The sequence below is a fragment of the Pelmatolapia mariae genome, linkage group LG5, assembly GCF_036321145.2.
Source record: "Pelmatolapia mariae isolate MD_Pm_ZW linkage group LG5, Pm_UMD_F_2, whole genome shotgun sequence".
NCBI lineage: Eukaryota > Metazoa > Chordata > Actinopteri > Cichliformes > Cichlidae > Pelmatolapia > Pelmatolapia mariae.
This window is the reverse complement of record NC_086231.1, coordinates 21,901,786-21,922,054: the sequence shown is the minus strand read 5'-3', so window position 1 is coordinate 21,922,054 and position 20,269 is coordinate 21,901,786. Positions and strand designations below refer to the sequence as shown.

At 39.0% G+C, this 20,269-nt stretch overlaps 2 protein-coding genes across 2 annotated transcripts; one reads left to right on the top strand and one right to left on the bottom strand.

Annotated features, from left to right (window-relative positions):
- Positions 1 to 80: 80 nt before the first annotated feature.
- Positions 81 to 11,646, top strand: LOC134627804 (activin receptor type-1B-like). Its single transcript, XM_063474198.1, has 9 exons — positions 81 to 1,694; positions 4,086 to 4,331; positions 4,928 to 5,179; positions 5,280 to 5,510; positions 5,690 to 5,857; positions 7,608 to 7,764; positions 7,889 to 8,013; positions 8,137 to 8,267; positions 9,357 to 11,646. The coding sequence occupies exons 1-9, from the start codon at positions 1,628 to 1,630 to the stop codon at positions 9,480 to 9,482; spliced, it is 1,503 nt and encodes a 500-aa protein (XP_063330268.1). The 5' UTR covers positions 81 to 1,627; the 3' UTR covers positions 9,483 to 11,646.
- Positions 11,647 to 12,681: 1,035 nt separating this feature from the next.
- prkag1 (protein kinase, AMP-activated, gamma 1 non-catalytic subunit) lies at positions 12,682 to 19,864 on the bottom strand. Its single transcript, XM_063474201.1, has 13 exons — positions 19,750 to 19,864; positions 18,653 to 18,704; positions 18,470 to 18,570; positions 18,307 to 18,388; positions 18,157 to 18,215; positions 17,946 to 17,991; positions 17,804 to 17,858; positions 16,419 to 16,545; positions 16,061 to 16,226; positions 15,925 to 15,962; positions 15,614 to 15,760; positions 14,484 to 14,583; positions 12,682 to 14,362 (listed from the first exon to the last, which is right to left on the bottom strand). The coding sequence occupies exons 1-12, from the start codon at positions 19,756 to 19,758 to the stop codon at positions 14,485 to 14,487; spliced, it is 981 nt and encodes a 326-aa protein (XP_063330271.1). The 5' UTR covers positions 19,759 to 19,864; the 3' UTR covers positions 12,682 to 14,362; position 14,484.
- Between the last annotated feature and the right edge of the window lie 405 nt (positions 19,865 to 20,269).

Below are 20,269 nucleotides of genomic sequence, written 5' to 3'. Positions count from 1 at the left end.
AGAAGAAGAAGAAAGAATATGGCACAGTGCACAAAATCCATATTTACTGGCTCATTCTTACCGGTGCTAAAGCATCCATGATGTCTACCTCATTAGTCAAATAAATCACAGCCACAGTATGAGTAGACCTGCATCCATTTATAACATGAGATGTAAATCTAGAAGCATATATGCTACAGCTAATTTGTATTATTAAGTAGTATGTATAATATTTATACATAAGAAGAGTTTATGGATGAAAACATGAACTGTAAATACTGTATAGTGTTTAGACAACAAGCATCAAAACTCAGGATCTGTTTAATCCTCTAGCTTTATTGCCACTTTGTGATATTGCCAATAATGTTCATGTAATCCTTGAATACCGTGCACACAGTCGTGAAAAAGAAAGTTTGCACATGACTCCGTACAGTTATGTAAAAAATCAAGTGCATCCTTACTGAAGGGTAGCCGATCAAATGCACTTGATTAACTGATCATCAGCAGGTGTGAGTTTCTGTACAGCTGCGGAAGTTTTGGCAGTTTGCTGATCTGGAGCATTCAGGTGTCTGTAAACACAATGCCACAATCTTCCCAGGAGAGGATGTCCCAGGAGATTCAGCCCTAGGTCAGAGCTTGCAATCCTCAAAATAAGCTGCAAAAAAAACCCAAGACCTACATCTGAGACTCTACAGGCCTTAGCTAGCATGTTAAATGTTAAAATTAATTGGAGAACAATTAGAAAAGTGAGGCTTGTTTGCTTATCTTTGCAAAAGTTGCATTTGAACAGACCACAAGACTTTTGGAACATAGATCCTTCGGACAAATTAGAGCAAAGAGGAGATGTCTGGTGGCGCCACATTTGGTGAAAACCAAACACAGCATATCTGCACAAACACCTCATACCAACTGTCTAGCACGGTGGTGAGGCCATCTGCGAAAGCTTGGCTGAAACTGGGTCATGCATCAGTACAACAATCTCAAACTCAGCAGCAAATCTGCAAATGCATGTCTGAAAAAGAAAAAGAATCAACGTGTTGCAATGACCCAGTCAAAGTTCGGACCTTAACCTGACTCAAATGTTGTGGAGGAACCATAAATGAATGCCTGCAAACCTCAATAAAATGAGGCATTGCTTGAAAGAAGAGTGGGCTGTTAAGATGTGAAAGACTGATAAAGTCCTAATGCAAAAGACTGGGTCAAATCATTGCTGCTAAAGGTGGCTCTTTATGCAGGACTTCATAGAGTCCAGTGAAAACTTCCTTTTTCACATGACTATAGATGGATTTCAGCTGTTTGAAATTATAAAAATAAATGAATAAATAAAGGACAGTGAAGATTTATTAATAGATTTGTTGGGTCTTAAAAGCACAGTGGTTAGTAATTTTATATCAACCAATTTGTAAATATAGCAATTTATAAATATTGTACCACAGTATGTAACTGCGCAGTCTGCGTGTCTCCATTAAACATCTATCTATAGTTAATCTATAGATAGATAGATGTTACCTCCTCACTGTCTGCGTGTGTCACTGCCTGCTGCTGGTGGAGCCTCTACACTACTTGCGCTGTCTCACTGTCTACATGACGGCTCACCAGATCCTTGGTTAACAACGTGTTAATGCGATGAACCTGGAATGCATTGATTATGGCTGACCTACGGATGTCACTCGCTGTCCTGGTTGTTCACACTGTCCTATATACAGCCTGCCAGGGTGAGTAACTTACTGTTTGTTTTGTCTGAGGACTGTCGCTACCGCTGTGGAGCCGACGCTCCGCGAAGTTAGCTGCTAGCTAGCGCTAAACTAACCATCATTAACCAGAAAAAAACAGGTCAAACCTCCTGCTGTCGATACGGGGAGCCTTTCACTGCATGTTTATAAATCATGTTATGTTATCTGTCTATCTATGTTATCTCGTCCACGTCGAGGTTTGTTAGGTGAGTCTGATACAGCAGGTAAAATAGGAGCTCAGGTATCAGTCTGTTTTTACTGAGAGCTACCTTAAACACCAGATCCTGTATGCGTCCTTTAAAAGCATCCAAGTATCAGGCACCTTTGAGTCTTTAAAAATGGCTTAAAATGTTGATGTAGAATCGATTTAATGAAATTACTCGCGGGTAGAAGTGATGCGTTGATGAAACTCTGCTAATCTTCTAGCTACAAAGGTAGTAATGTGTGGATTATAGCCTCTTGGAGTAATGCTGGACAGTAGGGATTAAATCATGATCATGGGAGCGATTTTACAATTACTTTATATGGCGCTATTGATGATGTGTATCATAATATGATATTGTGCAACTGGCATTTAATTGTCCTTAGATGAGATGGTCACATGGGGCATGTCTGCTTTGGTTTTATTTAGTGCATTCATCTGAAAATGCTGCTTCACGATGAAGTCTGATGTTCATAATATATTTTTATCTTTCTACATATTTTCCTCACATATTGTGTTTCTGCAAAAGTTTATTTTTAACTTATTAGTTTGTAGTATATTGAAATGCTCTAGACAGCAAACTAATGCTTATTAAATTGATGTTATTACATTAGAAAATGGTTCCAAAAGCTTGGCGGACATTTTTTCTTGTTCTTTTCTTTGACTTGTTGAAAGCTTTCAGTGTGGTTGAAAACAGGAAAATTGAAGTGAACAAAGTCGGTCGCTCAGCCTGCCAAATTCCTGTGCTGATATGAAGGCTTGTGTCACTGAAAAAAGCAAAGTAGCATGCTTCCATTGTAAATTACTTTACCCACTTGAAACGTTTTATAGGTAGCCATCTTTGCTTTTGCATTTCTATGTTATTTAATTGTTTGTCAGACACGGTAGCTTTGTGCCGCTTGACATCTTTGTGGTTTCAAACACAACAATGTATATTAAAATTGTGACATTTCTAGCTATGGAAAATCTGAAATGTCAGTCTTGTTTCATGTTTAGTCAGCATTTATCTTCCTTTTTTCTTCTGTGGTTCTTCTATTTCTTGCGTCCAGTATGTGTGGGCATTGTGTGAGTCAGCACTACAAAATACATTGTAGCCCTTTATATCCCCCCCTTTATCTCCTGGATGTGTGGCTTTCTTGTTGTTGTTTTTTAACAATCCCATCCAGCACACAGGCTGTTGAAAGGTCATTTTTCCACTGAGAATTCCCTGGCAGCTCTTTGAGAATAACTGGAATGCCACATCCCATTCTTGCCTAAATAGCATTACTCCATTTCAGAGGAACCCAGTCTCTTGGTTGCCTAATTATACTAAGTGAGTTATTAAAACAAGAAAAAACACTCTCCTGCACCTAATGCAATGACTGCACTTTTAACACTTCCTCTACTTCATTTTTTTAGCACTTTGCATTGAGATATTTAGTTATGCGGTATATTTTGGTTCGCCATCCTTGGCAGGAAGTAGCCTCACACAGATCCCCCCACAAACCGGTGAAACCTCTTTGCTGTCCTCTTAAGAAGCCAAAAAGGGAAATAGCTGCATGTTAAAGAACGAAGCTGATCGTTTAAAAATATTTAGGCTTTATTTATGGCTTTATAAGTTGTAGTGGATAGTAAAGCTGTATGCCAAATTACCAATACCAATACCAATTCTTCACAGGTGTACTACATGTACCAAATTATCAAAAAACCTCTTCACGTTAAGCTCACAGGAAATATAACCACACAGTAACATGTGCTGTCAATCAAACTGCAGCTTTAAAAAGGTGAAAAAAAGACCTTTTTTGAATGATTTAAAGTAGTATGTATGTCTTCTGAGATTTTTCTGAAGCTGCCTCACCACCCTCTCAAAGCACATTTCCATCATGCAATGTATTGTAGGAGAAGAGTGTGCTTGGAAAATAAACCTTATTTACAGGGCACAGTACCTCCTTTGAGGTGTTTTAATGTCTCCTGACATACAAAAACCAGCCTACAATCCTCACATAGTTGTGTGAAGTTTTGGGACACAGCGGTAAGTCTTCAGGCTGTTGCTGCCCCCTGCTGTGTATTATAGGAGCTGTAAAATTCTCTGTAACTCTTCAGTACTTAAACAGTTTTGTGCCAGCGGATCACAGTTCGTTTGACTTCATGCAAGCTAATGGTCTTGCAAATGTTTCGCTATGTCTCCGCAGCTCTGTGGTGTAACTGCACCACTCCTCTGTGTCAGAAGTCTGACTTCCAGTGTGAGACCGATGGGGCCTGCAGGGCTTCCACCATCTTTAGCAATGGAAAACAGCAGCACAGCCGCGGCTGTATCCCACAGGAAGATCTCGTGCCCCCTGGAAAACCGATCTACTGCCTCGGTGTAGAAGGCTACCTATACACGCAGTGCTGCTACACCGACTACTGCAACAGCATTGACCTCAGAGTACCCACTGGTGAGATTCGCATTTAGTTACCTGTACTGTTTATATCGCCAATGTCCGTGAAAGTCTGCTGTGCTAAATTAAAATTATATAGTGTTAAATGTCCTGCCTGTTCAGTGATCCCACCAAAAAAATCCACCTAATATTCCACGTTGGGAATTACCAGTAAAGTTTAAATCAAAGCTGTGGGAAGTAGGGAGACAGGTTCTAGTCAGCTGTTTGCATATAGCCTTATTGTATTTCTTGACTGTCTTAAAAGACTTTGTAGTTGCAATGAATGCAACTCATTTGCTCACATGCGTCTCTGCAGAGGTTTAATTATTCTGGTGTCTGGAGTTAAAATATAGTGTGTATATTTTTCCCAGCTGTGCGGATGAGTTCACTGAAGTTTTGGCTGTTTATCTGCTGTGTGCGAGGGTCTGCTAGTTAGAAGATTGGGATACTTTTTACAGCTTGTGGCTTCAAGGGTGAAATCATCACAAAGCCAAAACACAACAGAATAATTTGGATATTTTAAAGAAAATTAGCCTTTACAGGATTAATTTGCAATTATTCTAATTCAATATTTTTGTAATGCTTTTTCTTCCATTCCATTGTGACTCCATCAGAAATCGGGGGGGGTTACGGCCCGGGTGGGACATGGAGGCTCGTGGAACTGGTTGCTGTGATCGCAGGGCCGCTGTTCTTGCTGTGTCTGCTGCTGTTAGTGGGTGCGTTCATATATCATTATCACCGGAGGGGCTACAACCACAGGCAAAGGCTGGAGGTGGAGGATCCGTCCTGTGACCATCTCTACCTGGCCAAAGACAGATCCCTGGAGGACCTCCTTTGCAATCTGTCCACGTCTGGTTCAGGCTCTGGTCAGTACAGCCTGGAACTGCAGCCTGACAGTCATGTTGTGGATCTTCATCAGCTGGTACCTAGTAATTTCTTTCTATTGTCATTTTTTTTTTTGGGCAGGTCTCCCTCTCTTTGTCCAGCGGACTGTAGCCAGAACAATTGTCCTGCAGGAGATCATTGGTAAGGGGCGTTTCGGGGAGGTGTGGCGAGGACGCTGGAGGGGTGGCGACGTGGCTGTGAAGATTTTCTCATCCAGGGAAGAGCGCTCCTGGTTCCGTGAGGCTGAAATCTACCAGACGATCATGCTTCGCCATGAAAACATCCTGGGCTTTATAGCTGCTGACAACAAAGGTGCAACCCAGTTATATGCAATATTTAATTTATTTAGTCAAAGAAAGCACAATTCATCTTTTCAGCAGTTTACAAGACCTTATTATGCAGTTTTGTTTCACTGTGCTGTATAATAACTAGTTATCCTAAAGTAAAATTATCATTTCTGGAGTATCTTCATTTGTATGTCTCTCCCTTAGACAACGGGACGTGGACTCAGCTGTGGTTGGTGTCAGATTACCATGAGTACGGCTCTCTGTTTGACTACCTAAACCGCTACTCTGTCACTACCGAGGAAACGATCAAACTGGCGCTATCAGCTGCGAACGGCCTCGCACATCTGCACATGGAGATTCTTGGAACGCAAGGTAGTGTTTGTACTATTGATTCTATTTATGTGTCCTAGATTACACTTTCAGTAAATATGCAGTATTTTACTTATGTTTCAGGTACTACATGTAAACTGGGAAATTCTGTGAAAACTTCTGCCTTGAGTAAATAGCCTTCCTTGTTCTTCTGTATTGTGGCTGTGTTTGGAGTCTTTGTCATCAGATAATCAAGACACCTCCCTGATAGTATTGGTTTAGTTAAAGTCTCTTTCCTGTACAGCCACAGTCACAGTAATGACGCAGTAATACAGAGGCAGGTCAAGTCTACTTTCTCTTTTATACTCACCAGCCAGGCATACCTGTTTAAGTGTTCCATATCTCCATATCTAATCAGCCAATTACATGGCTCAACTACATGCACTTAGGCATGTACACATGCTGAAGTTCAAAGCCTTTTAACATGGCATGGTCAGATGGGCTGGTTTGAGTATTTCAGAAACTGCTGACCTGCTGGGGATTTCCCACACAAACATCTCTAGAGTTTACAGAGAATGGTGTGAAAAAAGAGAAACAATCCAGTGAGCACCAGTTCTCTGCAAGAAAAATTGGAAGACATTTGGAAGAAAATGTCTGGTCTTGATGCTAGAGGGCCGAGGAGAATGGCCAGAGTGCTCTCAGCTCATAGGAAGGAAAAAGTAATTCAAATAATCATGTATTACAGCCAATGTGTGCAACTTTCAATGCACAACACGTCAAACATTAAAGCAGATGAACTACAGCAGTAAAAGACCACACAGGGTGCCACTCCCATCAAATACGAACAGGAAACTGAGGCCACATTACACACTGGCTCAACAAAATTGCACAATAGAAAAACAGGAGATTAATTTCATGAATGTGCAGCAACTGTGTGATCATGTGATCTGTCATATCAGTATGGACAAACATTTCTGAGGAGTGTTTTACTGCACCTTGTTGAATCTGTCACACAAAGAATTAAGGAAGTTCTGAAAGCAAAAGGGCCAACCCAGGACTAGGAAGGTGTACCTAATAATTTGTCTGGTAAATGTATTCATGTAGAAACTACCGGCAGTTCAAAACATCAGTTTTCTGACTTATGTTTAAACTGACATGCTATAATTCAGTTTCATAATCCAGTGAATTTAAGCATTGCTTGTGTGCACCTCCCTTACACTCTGTGCATATCTGCATTATCAAAAAGTGTTTTGATCAACACCTTTTATCACTTCCACAGTAGTTTTAACTTTGCCTCCCCCACCCACAGACAGGAAAAAGGCATCAGGCGTTGACAGCTGAACTTTTCCGTTTATTGCAAGACTCTGACGTAACTGGCCTGAGTCAACAGACTATGTCACAACCTGATATTTAAATGTTACTCACAGAGATTGTGCACTGACAAAGGCTACTGTGATATTTTGTAATGTTTTGCATATTTTGGTTAATCAAAGAACAATATTTTTTTTGTTGAATGGGCGTGTAAGCTGTGTTAAGTTACAAAACGGCTGCTTTTCAGTGATTTATGTTCCATTTTTTCAAGGCTTGGTCTCACCTATGCTTATCTTTGAACATTTTTCTCTGTTGAGTCTGCTTGATCATAAATTGTTGCAAAAGTGGAGGAGTAATTCTATTTCTCGTAATCAAACCGTAGTAAATAATAAAAGTTTAAAAAATGGTACTTGCACGAACACGCTCTGTTTTCATGTTGACAAAACAATTAGATGTAGAAGAAAGTATTAACAAGTGACTGTTTTCCTTCATGTCGTGATAGGAAAGCCAGGCATCGCCCATAGAGACTTGAAGTCCAAGAACATCCTGGTGAAGAAGAACTGCACCTGTGCCATTGCCGACCTGGGCTTGGCTGTCCGTCACGACTCTGCCACGGATACGATCGACATCGCGCCCAATCAGAGAGTGGGAACAAACAGGTCTTTCTCACCTGCTGACTTAACGCTGACCATCGTTTCTCACAGATATCTTCTGACATCTTTCCCAGAATATTCCTTTATCCTTTACGCCAGCACAAACCAGGACTGTGTTTATATTCCCCAGGTACATGGCCCCAGAGGTTCTCGATGAGACCATAAACGCGAGACACTTCGAATCCTTCAAATGTGCTGACATCTACGCTTTAGGCCTGGTCTACTGGGAAATTGCACGCCGCTGTAACAGTGGAGGTTGGACTCTCTTTGTTTTCTCTTCGGATACTTGAACTGCCTTGTTTGTTGTTGTTTTTTTCCCTCTCGTTGGATATGCCAGAGACGGCACTGATCTGACCTCACACTATTCTGTGTTATCAGGTATCCATCAAGAATACCAGCTGCCCTACTATGATCTGGTACTGTCTGACCCGTCCATAGAGGAGATGAGAAAAGTGGTGTGTGACCAAAAGCTTCGACCCAATATTCCAAATTGGTGGCAGAATTACGAGGTATGAAAATTAAGTTCAAATCGAACATCAGAAAGGTCTTACTTTTGCAGTTTGGGCCATTATTTATATTTCTAATTATAGCATTGCATTCATCATCTTAAACTAACAGTGTAACTTCCTCTTAGGTTCTTTGCTTGTGGTGTTTCTGAACTACACTCTTGGCTTTGTTACAGCTAGGACAACACATAGAGTTCATTCATTTCCAAGATTCACTAGTTTCTGAGTCTTTTAGTAATTTCTGTGCAGCTCCATGTGTAGCGTGATAAAGCATAGTTTCCCCCACCAGAGAGCAATGAACACTTTAGTTTGTTAGACTGAGGCCACACCTCTTTATCTTTAAATACACACATTTGTGAAAGAGGTAGGAGATCTCACTAAATTCCAGTGTGGTACTGTAACAGGATGCTAACATTGCAACAAGTCAGTTCATGAAATCAACTGTAAGTGGTATCATAGCAAAGTGGATGCATTTAGGAACTACAGCAGCTCAGCTGCAGAGTGGCAGACCATGTAAAGTTACAGAGCAGGGTCACCAAGAGCTCTTCAGCAGAAAAACTGTGCATTAGGGGCTTCGTGGCGTGGGTTTCCATGGCTAAGCAGTACATGTGGAGGCACTACGGTATTTTTGTTTGCATACATTGCAAATCTTGATCACAGTTCCCAGAAAATCCACATTTGTTGAGATTTTTTTTAAGCCAATCATGGAAACTTTTTAAGTTTAAATTATACACAATGATGTTATGTTTTTGTTTCAGTTTGTTATATATATTTCCGTGTTGCCTTTTCCGTAATGTGTACAGATCATTGGTGATCTGCATTCATGCTGAATCTGATAGCCCAAACTACAAAAATAAGACCCAGAATGAAATAAACCAGGTTATTATTAAAACTGCTTTTCTACATGGTTTTGATTCTTATTAGTGTTTTACGTGAATGAATTAAGGTAATCTGATACTTGTATTCTTCAATATAAAATAGCACTCAAATGCTGTTCATAGAGTGTCTGAACTACTTTGTGTCACCACCACCATTATTTATATTGCAGTACAAGCTCCTAAGCCTTACTGGTGTTTTCCTTGTGCTTATCAGGCCTTGCGGATCATGGGTAAAATCATGAGGGAGTGTTGGTATGCTAACGGAGCTGCACGCCTGACGGCCTTGCGCATAAAAAAGACGCTGTCCCAGCTCAGCATTCAGGAGGACATTAAAATCTGAGCATGTGTGAGACAGCAGAGCACTGAAAAAGAGCACTGAAGAGGACCCGGCCCCTCCATCCAGACTGAGAGGAAGGGGTCGAGCCTTCTAAAGAGATGGCACAATGAAGAGTGGCACTTTGTAAAATTTTACCGCACAGACACTTCTGTCAGGTTTGAAACCACTTTATTTCTGACAAACCCTACCTCGCTTTACCCAGCCAAAACATACAGGAACACCTTCCCTGTCTTATCCTTAGCTCCCGCTGCCAAACCTCACCCTCGTTGTTCACCCTGCACGCTGCGCTAACACAGTTTCCTGAATTTCTTGTGTATGCAGTCATTAACAGCACATGTACTTAACCAAGTTACATTTTAAAAATCAGCTGCTGGTGTTTTATTGTTTCAAAGTGTGTTGACAGTAATTATTAGTTAGTAAACAGCATTCGCTTCTTTTGTCTTAGCAGAAGAGCATTAACCCATTTATACTGATTCTGTTATATCAGTAATTGAATACTGTGCGGGAGCTTGTGGGCCATCTGTGTAGGTAGGTTAATTCCTGCCATGCCTGCAGCATTCAAAGGAAGATTTTATTGATACCAGTGTCATAGAGATCAGGACTCCTGGTAACCGTGCAGTCCAGGAGAAATGAGGCCTGCACAGTTTTCACTGTTTCATTCTCTCTGAGTCTGAACACAGTGCAGAAACAAATTTAAAAAAAAAAGACTGTGGGGGACTCCTTTGTGAGTTTGTTTTGAGATTGAAATGATTGCTAAGAGGAACAGATAAGCTGGGAGTAATATTTACATATCCTGATTCCTGACATATTGCATTGCTTAGAAATCCTTTAGCACAAATAATTCACCTGATTTTAGTCTGTTCATATTTAGAAAAGTACATATTTAGGAATTATTAAACATCACTAGGATGGAGGGCAGCAGCTACTGCTGACTTTGATCTTCATTAGCTTCAGACCACTCACGTAAAATACATCAAGATGCATGCAGATCCATGTGTTGTATGTTAGTATCATAGTCTCCTGTTATGAATGCATAACCTCAGATAAGCTTGTATACACAACATTCAGATATTACACTGCCCCTTCAGTGCAGTCCAGAATCCATGTTTAAGTTCATATTTTATACTCTTACAGCATGTCAGCGTTTTTTTCCCCCTCAGGGCACTTTCTTCCTGATCAAGTATATTTACTGCACTGCACATACACTAGCCTTTTAATGTGATACTTCAGATTAGGTTTGAGTGTGTTTTTAGATGACTTTTTTAGTCTTTTTTTTTTTTTTTTTTTTTTTTTGTAAAGACAAATATTTACCAAATTACTTTGTGACCTGTGAAGTAACATCATTGTAGTTGTCAGATGACCTGCTTATAGTACTTTATTACTGCCAAGCAGTAAGTTAAATTCATATTTCTCTCTATGCCCCCCTACCCCCACCATGCTATACGTCCTTAATGTGCATATTTTGCCTTATGTATATCACTTCACTCTTAACATTGTCAGAAATCACTGCATTTTTTTTTATGTATTCAGGAAAAATGTGCACTTTCTGTCTTGAGCTGTATGCAGATTCTGCAGGTACCCTTTGCATGTATTCGTGTGAAGCCTGACAGACCAATTGTGCACTACTACTGACCTCGCTGCATTAACACCAACCTTTTCTCAGAATCATCTCCGGCCACGGCCTCCAGTGTTTAAAATCACGTCACTGAAAACAAGAATGTTTACACAAATCATGCCAGTCCAGATGACCTACCTTTCTGACTGGAAATTGTAAAGATAATTTTGCTTTTCTTTAATCTCTGGGAGAAAGAAGTGTTGAAACGAAATACTGCTGAAATGCCTTCGTGTTAGCTCACATTTTTTTCCAACCTGTGTTGTTTTTTAAAAAAGACCGGGGAGCTCTACTGAATGTGAAGCATATTTATACTTTCTTTGTTTGCCTTACAATTTAAAAGTGAATATTGCGTTCAGTGTTTTTAATACTTTGGTGTCTGTATCCCTTTGGAGGAACGCTGGAGTGAGAGTCAAAACAAAACAAACAACAAAAAAAAAGTATAGGTATTATATTACATGTTGTAAAACTCAACGTTTATGTTATTGAAATTATTCTACTTAAAAAAACTCCTTCAGGACAATTATCATGTAACATTCAACACAAATGTAATAAATGCAATCATTTTCCTATGTGGTGTCCTATTTCATTTTTGTCACCCTCCCCACTCGAAGAAATATTTTTATACTCAAAGGGGGTCGAGTATTGTATTCATGTGAGAAAACCTACGTTTTGATCCTGCAATTCTTCCCAACTTAATATTGTTTTTCAGCTCATTGCTTCACTCTGGTTTTGCCCATGTGGTGTTAAACAACATCTAAAAAAATTAAGTAAAGTTTATTTATATAGCACCTTTCACAGACATGTGTCACAAAAGTGCTTTTCAAGAAAGGTAAGAAAACACAATACAGTCATAAATACATCATAAAAACCCTGGTCTAATTAAAAGTTTTTTGAAATAAAAATGTCTTTAGCTGCTTTTGAAGGTCTCCACCGAGTCCAGACACCGTAGAAATAGAGGAAGTGCATTCCACAGTCTGGGTGCAACAGCTTGGAAAGACTGGTCCCCTCGAGTTCTAAAAACAAGTGTGGGGGACCACGAAAAGGTTTTGATTTGATGACCTCAGGTTACGAGAAGAGGTATGTGTACAAATCAAATCAGCAATATAGCAACAACCTGTAGACAAGCTAGCCCTTTCTTGTTTAGACAAGTGAACAGGCTGTTACAGTATTCGAGTCTTTCAGAGACAAAAGTATAGATTATCATCTCGAGTTCACTTGTTGACACGATGGACCTAAGTTTTGAAATGTTTCTCAAGTGAAAAAAGCAAGATAGTAAGAATCTTACTGATTTAAATGTCCCTCCAAAGAAAAAGCTTCATCAAAAATAAGACTTAGATTTCTAAGGTTATGCTTCTGTGAGGAACCTAAATCACCCAGTTGCTGTTTAATAGCAGGTATTGCACTGTCTGATGCAATAATCAAAGTTTCTGTTTTGTCTGGGTTTAGCTGTAAGCAGTTAAATAACAATCCATTTAAGAAAGGGTTAACAGGAAGTACAAAAGCCACAGTGCCAACCAGCTAGATATTAACGTCAAATATATTCATCAGTAATTAGCCACTGAAAAAATAAAATAAAATAAATACAAACACTCTTAAAGAACCTTTATTGCTCATTGTTTAAATTATAATATCACTGTAGATTAGTACAAAAACTGTGCAGTTACATGGAGTTGTACACAATCCATTTCACATATCCTAAAACAGAAAGTGTGACATGTTCCTCACTTTATCCTCTTTAGAAAATAGAAAACGCTGGTATGTAGTGATTTTGATAAAGTCAGTCCTCTAAACGCAAACAAAACATAAAAACTGCATAAACCTATAACAGCCGATGTTCTGACACAGTAAATAAATCACATCAACAGAACAAAGAAAACAAAAATAGAATAACTGAAAGTAAAGGTTAAATTAACAAAGTAGGACTGATTTTCAACAGAATGAGATTTTGGAGCACTGAAGCCATAAGCAGATCCCTTTACGACTAATAATGACACCAGAACCGGCATGGTGGGGGGAAAAAAAAATGTCTCTCTTGTGTAAAGTATAGAATCCATTACACATGCAGTTATAAGATAACACACTAAAATGGCAAAATATAACACCTATAAATATCCAGAGACAAGCACTCAAAGAGGATAAAGCACAGTCAATGGTTGTCTTCAACGGCAAATTCATTTTAGACTTCGCTCTAAGTGCTCTTCCAGGTTTGCTTCGTGGCTGTCTGGCTACACAACAGATTGAACTCTGAGGCCTTGGGATTCTTTACAGAAACCTCATTCAGGTGTTTTGGGGGAAACTTATCAGGCCAAATAATGGTTCATTCTTAACTGAAAGGTACTGAGTGGCTGTAGAATATTGTATCCACTGCATGATGCTGATACTCGAGTAGAAAGGGCAGTGTAAGGCTGCACACCTCCACCAAAGCTTTCATCCAGATCATTTTTTTAAACCAAATGAGCTTGAAAGGTCAGTGATTTTTATGTTGGCCCCAGTTTTATATATCAAGTACAGGGGAACGAGTCACAAAACCTCCTTGGTGGAGGTAACTACTCAATAAGTCTTTGCAAATTGGAAGGGTGAAGTGGTTCAAATTGAATATGGTAGTTTGTATGTATGTATTTTACCAGCATTTATATAATCAAGTTAACTGAATGAGGAGTAATCTCAATAACATCATACTACTACTTACTTAAACAGAGAACAAGGCTCAGAAAAGGCTCTGATGTGTTAAGAGAGTGCTGATCAATCCAAGCTGCACAGTTCAAAATCACCCTATTGGCAGGCTTTATGTGTGTAGATTTCAGCTTTAGATCAGAAGTGAAGTGATGCCAGCAAAAGGCAAAACAGGAAAATCAGTTTTCCTGTAAGGTTACAGACTATTTTATTATTGGAAATGTCTAACTGTCCTATATGTTGCTGGGTATTCCTGAGCAGCTACAGCTCCCCTCCAAAGGATTCTTGTGCTTCTGCATCTTTCTTGGTTTTCCAGTGACTCAAAATTTGGCTCAATTTACAGGAGGTTCTGTGTAAGCTGTAGTACCAAAAAAAGTATTTTTATATGGTTTAAAATTCACAATCTTTTGGCTTCTGTAGACAAATAGAATTATTCATGGGTAAATTACAAAAAAAACAAACAAACAAAATTTTTTGATAGAACTTCCATTTGCTGTCATAATTCCCCTCTTACAGGCTTGGTTATCTCCTCTCCTATGCTCCGGTGTCATCTTTAAAATGTGCAGCCTTTCACTGTAACTTTTCCAATTTGTCCCTGTAGGCAAAAAAAATCAAATAATCACTTCAAGTTTATGTTCAGTGAATGCCCCCTATATAAAGAAAAAAAAAAAAAAAAAAAAAAAAATAGGTAGGCTTCAGTACAGAAGTGTACTTACTCTATTCTCTATCTGTAAGCACTAAGGCTTGGAGGATATCCGAAAGGGAGACGATTCCCTTCACCACCTCGTGCTCATCCACTACCACCAGCCTGTGCACCTGCAGGGAACACAAGAACATTCTTGGTGTTACACTTATCTCAGCAAGGTACCATTTTTACCTAAGGAACGTGGGGAGAAACTGGTGTAAGACAAACTGTACACAGACAGCAGTTTTGATGGCAGAAGTAACAATGAGTTGTTTTTTGCTTTTTTAATATGATTTCAAATTATGTTTTGAAACAATTATGACAAGAGGAGATGTGCACACAAATACCACACAAAAAGGCCCCGGCATGGCTTCAAATGCAGGATGTTCTTGCTGTGAGGCAAACGAGGGGATGCTATTATTTATTATGGTGCTGAATTTTTTTTAATGTATACTTAAGTTCTTTTAACTAAGTAGTTTGAAATAAATCACAGTTCAAATTTAACAATGCCTTTTTTGTCCATCTACATGGCCTTGCTGCAAACCCTCAGTTTATCCTCTTTTTGAAAGAATGTAGTAATATGCTAATTAGACATGTGGTAATACTGATTATAATCCTAATCCTCATTTATCTCATAGTGGGCCTTGATACAGCCTCTGGATTTCTCCTCTGCCTGAAACAAACAGCTTTAGCATCTTTCCCTTTAAGGCCACCCTCCCTTTAGCCAGCCTTCTCCTGATTTGCTGCCCCTCTCAAACAGAATGTTTGAACAGCAGGTGGGTGAGGCTTCTATAGTCACAGGCAGAGCTGTGTGCCTACAATACCATCACAGGGATATCACCTCTCACTGAAATCATACAGACCTAACAATGGGGGGAAAAAAACTCTGAAACAGAGCATGAGAGAATACTTTTACCTAAACTGGCCTCAATATTTTAAACTTTTATATTATATAGACGGAAAGAGAACATAAGGAAAGGCATAATAAGTCCCCTTTTAATGAATATGTAATTTTTTTTCCTACAGCTGCAGTGACAAAACACTGAAAGTTAAAGCTCAAAATCTGCTATTCAGATTATGCATGATAAGGAGCTTAAGTAGTGGATGATTGACACATACAGTAGATAATGTGAACAAATAGTGTGTACATCCTCTTCTCACCTCAGCCTCCACCAGTCTGTTGATAATGGCCTCGAGGGTCTCATGCCTGTTGCATGTCAGCACCCCTTCAAAGTACTGTGAGCGGTGCTGCAAGGCTTTGGTCACCGTCACATCCAGGTTGTTGTACGTCTTCTCTGCTGCTAGATTCTGTAAAAAGACATGCTCTTATATGACGCTTCTAGTGCATCGTTCATGATTTAGGGTTAGGGTGCATCATAAGAGCACATTTATGGTGTCGCAGACAGCACAATGTGCCCTGTCAGATGGTGGTGAGACACCTAAACAGCATGCAGTGAGTGCTTATAACTTACTATAACATCAAATTTTGAGTAAATGTCCACCACTCGACCTGCGAGACAGACACAGCACAATGGAGCATAAAATTCAAGATTTCTGAGATGGTTCATGGAAAACCAACAGGGGCATCATTTCAGTCAGTCCTCATACCTTTGTCATCAACAACAGGGAGCGCTGACACTCTCTGCTCAACAAAAATACCCAGAGCTGTGTAGAGCGGTGTGTCTGCACGGACCACTGCTATGTTCTTGAAGGTCCCGATATTCAGTTCTTCTAAAGTTTGCCTCAAGAACGAGGGTTTTGGCATCTCTGCTATCTGAAAACATAACAAGCATTTTAGATAACTGAATAAAAACTGTAAGGGAATAGGTGTTTTAGTTAAGGAAATGAGATATTCCCAGACTACTTAACTGCAGACTCTTCTCTATTCAAAACAAAAATGAAGATGGCAGATGATTTAAAGTACTTAATGCAGCTGCAGTGTGGTGAGGAGCCCCGGGGGACTTACAAAAAGCTTCAAGAACTTGAGAATCCTCTTGTGTGTGAGAATATAGAGCGTGTTCCCCGTCAGCGGGTCAATTACAGGCAATCTGTGAATCTTGTTCTTCAGCAGAGATGACACAGCATCGTACAAACTGTAACACAGGAAGCAAGTTAATAAAGTTATTTAGTCTGCTATATGTGACAGAAAACGACTGAATAAAACATTATGAAGAGACACATTGATGAGCAACTTTATTAGTTACACCTGTTCAGCTGCTCATTAATGCAATTATCTAGTCAGCCAATCACATGGCAGCAGCTCAATGCATGTAGACTGATTTTACTCTGAACACTGCATGTTTGTTAGCATTTCAGAAACTGGTTATCTAATGGGATTTCCTGCACAGACATATCTAGGGTTTTTTAATAATTTTAAAAAAAGAAACAACACTAAAAAGAAGTGAAAATATCCAGTGAGTAACAGTTCTCTGGGTGAAAAATGCCTCGGTGATGCCAGAGGTCAGAAGAGAATGGCCAGACTGCCTCAAGCTGATAGGAAGGTAAAAGTAACTCAAACAAAAACTTTCTGCACACCCACCAAGGTATGCAGGAGAAAATCCCTGAACACACAACACACTGAAGCTTAAAGCAGAAAACACTGAAAACATCTGGAGCATCAAGAGTTGAAAAATATAACAAAGAAAATCCACAACTGCTGAACAGCTAGAATCCAATATCAGACAAGAATGAGACAACATTCCTCTTCTAAAAGTCCAGCAGCTTGTCTCCACTGTTTTCAAACGTTTCCAAACTGTTGTGAAAATGAGAGGCAATGATGCAACAATGCTGTTATTTAGTCCTTTAAACCGCTAATCGTGTGTTTTATTGTGAATCTTAGCCCATCACCACTTGCCCTATTTTTTTATTGTTGTTGTTTTTTGGGGGAGTGGAGGGGGGTTGTTTTTTAACTTTATTTTTTAGTTATTTGATTTGTATGTGAGTGTGTTGTTTATTTGATTATTTGTGCAAAATATGAATTCAAAGAATAAAAAACAAACTTAAAAAAAAAAAAAAAAAAAAAAAAAAAAAAAGGACGCTACACATAGCTAAATATGGCCCTGTCCCAACATTTGAGACGCATTGTTGACATCAAATTCAAAATTATTGTGGATGGGTTTGCCATGTTTGGCAAACACGCATTTCATTCTGTTTTTATTTAGATTTCAACACAGGATCCCAAGGTTTGGGGGAATTGAGGTTGTATACTCTAGCCTTTCCTAATTTCTCAATAGTATATCTATGCAAAGTGATTCTGGTCAACAAACTAATATCCAAAGGGACTTTTCAGAGTTTAATATTATAGTGCAAATAAGCATTCACAAACTTAACATAGCACAGTCTGTTACTTACCTTGCATTAGGAGATATGCTAACCAGGGGCTTGAAAGAGTCTTGAAGGTACACCTCTATTGGAAATAAGAAAAGACAAATATGAATTTTCCCTTTAAGATATTACAAGTACATTATGTTACATATTAATAAAGGATTTTCACCTCTCCAGGTTTCAATTTTGTGCTCTTCCAACTCATATATCTGAACCTGAAAATTTACAATAAATGAATGGAGGGATCAAGTAATGCAGAAAGGAAGAGAAAGTGCATGTTTGACCAAAAATAAGGTAAAATATACATAACAAAAACAACCTTGGATGGAGTTTAAGTTTGAGATTTAATTGGTTACATCTATTCAGTGTTTACATCTTACCAATGGAGATTTGTAATAGCGATGAAGAATGTTAATGAAGTCTGTGATGGTTAGCATACCTGCAGAGCAAAAACAGGAGTCCATTATTATTCAGCTCTTTTTTTTTTTTTACTTTTTAGTGAAACAGAGCCAAATGGAAGTTACTCTTACCAACGAAACACTGCTTCTTGCTATCCCATAAAGGCGCAGCTCGCACCCCATTAGAAACAAGAGCAAAAAATGCCTTTTTCACCTGAGGATGAATTGCACAACAGATTAAAGCTATACTAGATCATGAAAAATATATGTATTTAATTTAGGGCTTTTGTTTTACCTGAAGTGATGTATCAAACACAACTAATTTGGAGCTGGTGGGCACAAGGTCATAACAACGATGGGACTTCATAAACCTGGTGTACACATTGTGTTCTGGATCTACAGGAATGAGAATCAGCTGTCACTATTTTCTAAAAATAACTGTTTCCCAGCATGACAGACTGTATTGCAAGCCCCTTACCTTCAATGACTGGGTCCTTCTTGCTCTCAAGATCATCAATAGTTACTGGAATCTGAAAGACAACGTTTATATCACCAAATGAAGTGATATTTTTTGGTTGCGTTCTATCTATTATATCACACCAATATTGCACTGACGCCTCAACACTTTATTTTATACATTTTAATATTTACATTTTTTGGCACAAAAGAGATACATCCATACAAAGCATTTCTAGAAATAACCTGATATTTCTAGAAATGGTTATTTCTAGAAACATGGTTGTGTTTATGTAAAGTTTCGCAACCTGATGTATTGGGTAAGACAACAATGTGGGAATGGATGTTTTTGACATGCACGGCAAAGTCAGATCTGAAGTTTATTGTTTGTTTTAAAGAAGTTTATCGTGGCTGATGTCGGAAAAAAGTTTAAAGACCGTGAGAAGTACAGCCCAAGGAGTCCTCTGATAAACATGTATTCACTGGAAGTGTCGCTGACAGGTCAGCTGTTTCCAGAGGAGTCATGAAAACCACGAAAATGTGAACCGTTTCATTGTTTATGACTCTGAGACGTGGGTAACTGTACTTTAACACCGAGCCATAGACTGCACTTAAGCAGCTGGCTAAACATCAAACAGTATAACTTTGCAGTCAAATAAGATCCGCTGTAATTAGTGAGATAATTTAGTGATTTCTAGGTGTCAAAAAAGACTCGGTTACACTGACAAGTAACGAAACTTTGGAAAATAAATAAATAAATACTATAACAGAAAGGTTAGCGGAGTATTACCTAGCCTGTCAGTCAGTTGACATTACTGAGCCTGTCGAGGTGACTTTCTATTTACGCTAAGGCTCTTAAGCTGCGTCATTATGTCGTGTATTGTTATATTTTAGTGGTAATTGTACACAGGTACCGGAACTGATAATTATATGCGTTTTCCTGACAACTGACTAAGCGCAATAATAAGCGGGTTGGCCCCAACAACCACTCCACCAAGAATTTGCTCGCTAGCTAGCTTGTACCGTTAGCATGCTTCAAAAAGTCGGGTAAGTTCATTTGGTTTAAACGTGAGAAAGCTGGGTGGAAAACCTCTCTGTATATACAAGCTACTAACTTACACACTCCATGTTCCATTCGCTGATTCGCCTCTCTGTAGCCGGTTTCGTGTGCAGCTCTCCAAACCTCGAAGGTCTTCCGCTAACTAACTAACAACGATCAGCATGAATGGTTGTGTTGTCTCTGCCGTAATTGCCGTAATATTGCCGCACTCCAGGGATGTTATTTTAGCTCTGAAGAAGGTAGCGCTCAGGAGTAAAGAATTTGTGGTTTGTTTTATTATTGTGTAAATAAGAGAGCGTTTAGGAGTTCTGTGGAATATTACTTTTAAGGAAAACTGAAAAATTCCCCAACTATTTAGAATTACTCCGTTGTCTTGGAACTCTTGCATTGAGATGCTGCATCTATGTATAATAAAGTTTGGTTGAACAAAAAAAAGTTAACGCTTAAGAAAATCTCCTCTAGTGCTTTTTGGCTCAGACAACTTCTTAATAACCCCCCCAAGAAAAAATGGTTTTTGTTGATAAGGTATATTCAGGTATATACAGTAATATGCGGGACTCAGCCACTATTGAGCAGTAT